Here is a 1919-nt window from a genome sequence, read left to right on the forward strand (position 1 = left end):
TACTAACATGAATACTGTCTAGAATACACAGAACGTTTGCCTAGAATACACAATTGACACAAAATACACATAACTCATCCTCCTAAACATTCGAATGCACAAACATATCACAACTTGTATTAATAACATGAATATACAGAATGGTTGCCTAGAATACACAAAATGATTGTCTAGAATACACAGAACGATTGTCTAAAATATACAGAACTCATCTCCTAACATTTTGGTATGGGGTGCACAATGCACTGTGCATCCTGGTCCACGATATAAATTGTAAACATGGACTCTGGTCCACCATGCAAGGTGGACCGGGGTCCATAGCATAACAACCATTCAAATTCCACATAGACTGTACAAATATGACTAGGCATGTTTTACAATTTTCGTAATAGACCCAATAATAATAACTACAGAGTACTTAAATTACACTTTCCAATTCCTCTCTATATTATACGTAGTAGCTAGTATATATATACTAACATTATTCTATATAGCTATTAATTATTAATTTCATTAGATATAGTATTAGATTTTCTAAATTGACCACTTTTAGTTTAAATATCTTAATAACTTTCAATAACGAGGCTCTCGTACGATCAAGGAACAGCGCTATTCTAATATTCGTGTTGAGACGGACGGCTTACTTCTCAATAATGGTCGGACTAGGGACATTGTTAATCGGTTCTATATTGGCATAATTATTTGAGATTGTATTTTCATTATCAGTATAATAGATGATTGTGTTGTTCGGTACATTCATAGGGAGAGGAACCGTTTAGCTCACTCTCTGGCCAAGGCGGTTGATGTAAGGGTTAGCTAGGTGTACTTAGTGGAATATATGATGTACCTCCGAACTTTCTTAGATGTTTAATTACGTAATATAATATAGCTTCTTTCTGTTCTCAAAAAAGAATCTTAAGTTTCAATAAATTTCATCTTCGAGAGCTATGAATATTTTCATATAAAAGTACAATTTAAAGATGTAGAATATTACATCGGATTAAATAATAGTTAAGACTTAGACGTACAATTTTACTAATTATATAAGTGTATCTTTTGATAGATAGTTAGACTTACATCTTATATATTTCTGAGATTTCTCTTGTAATGTCTGAATTTACATATATGTTATATGAGAAATTTAAAGACTGAGTTAAATATTTTTGTTTTGGATGATAAGGGAAACATGCATGTAACTACTACCTTAGAGATGATGTGCTGAAAAAGTTCACTAAAAATCATGTTATGTACAACAAATTCAACGGAGATGATATCGACAAGAACTGATATGCCAATAGACTATAGTGACCAATTATAATTTAAAAAAAAAAAAAGTTGCAGTTTACCACACTTACAAAAATTTTTGTTTAATTTGACATGTGATCTGAGAATAATCTTGCCAACAATTGATACATTGATTATGATGTTAATATGAAATTAAAAAAAAATACTACTTGACTCCAAAAATCTATTCCTAAGTATTACCTGCTGCCTATTACATGTTCAAATTTTATTGGAGGCAAAAAAAAAATAATGGATAAAAATCATGACTCTCTTATATTAAGGGATCAAATCATGCCACATATTAGAGAGTAAAAAATGAGAATATATCTAGAATTACTCATTCGAAATACATGAAATGTTATTCTCTTTCTTGAATATATATTAATTGAAGGTTACAAATCATATATATAGTGTATAGAGGTATATCTGGACTTTCAGAAAAAAAAAGGTATATCTGGAGATGCCATGCGTTTGATTTTGCTTAATCAATGATGAGTCTTTCACTGAGTCCTTCACTGGAGCCCTGACACATTAGCCTTTCCTTGGCAATTGCAGCCTGTGATTATATCCACACACCAAAATATGACATGAGTTTGCAGTAAAACTCACATAAAAAAAAAAAAAAAAAAAAAAAA

General features: G+C 30.6%; 1 protein-coding gene across 1 annotated transcript in view; it reads right to left on the reverse strand.

Moving 5' to 3' along the window:
• Nucleotides 1-1538: 1538 nt before the first annotated feature.
• LOC116014032 (protein DETOXIFICATION 14-like) overlaps nucleotides 1539-1919 on the reverse strand; it is a 3648-nt gene continuing 3267 nt past the window's right edge. The window contains exon 7 of the mRNA XM_031254017.1: nucleotides 1539-1840. Within this exon, the coding sequence (XP_031109877.1) occupies nucleotides 1766-1840 (75 nt within the window). The 3' untranslated portion in view covers nucleotides 1539-1765. The remainder of the gene's footprint in view (nucleotides 1841-1919) is intronic.

This window comes from Ipomoea triloba, chromosome 3, assembly GCF_003576645.1.
Source record: "Ipomoea triloba cultivar NCNSP0323 chromosome 3, ASM357664v1".
NCBI lineage: Eukaryota > Viridiplantae > Streptophyta > Magnoliopsida > Solanales > Convolvulaceae > Ipomoea > Ipomoea triloba.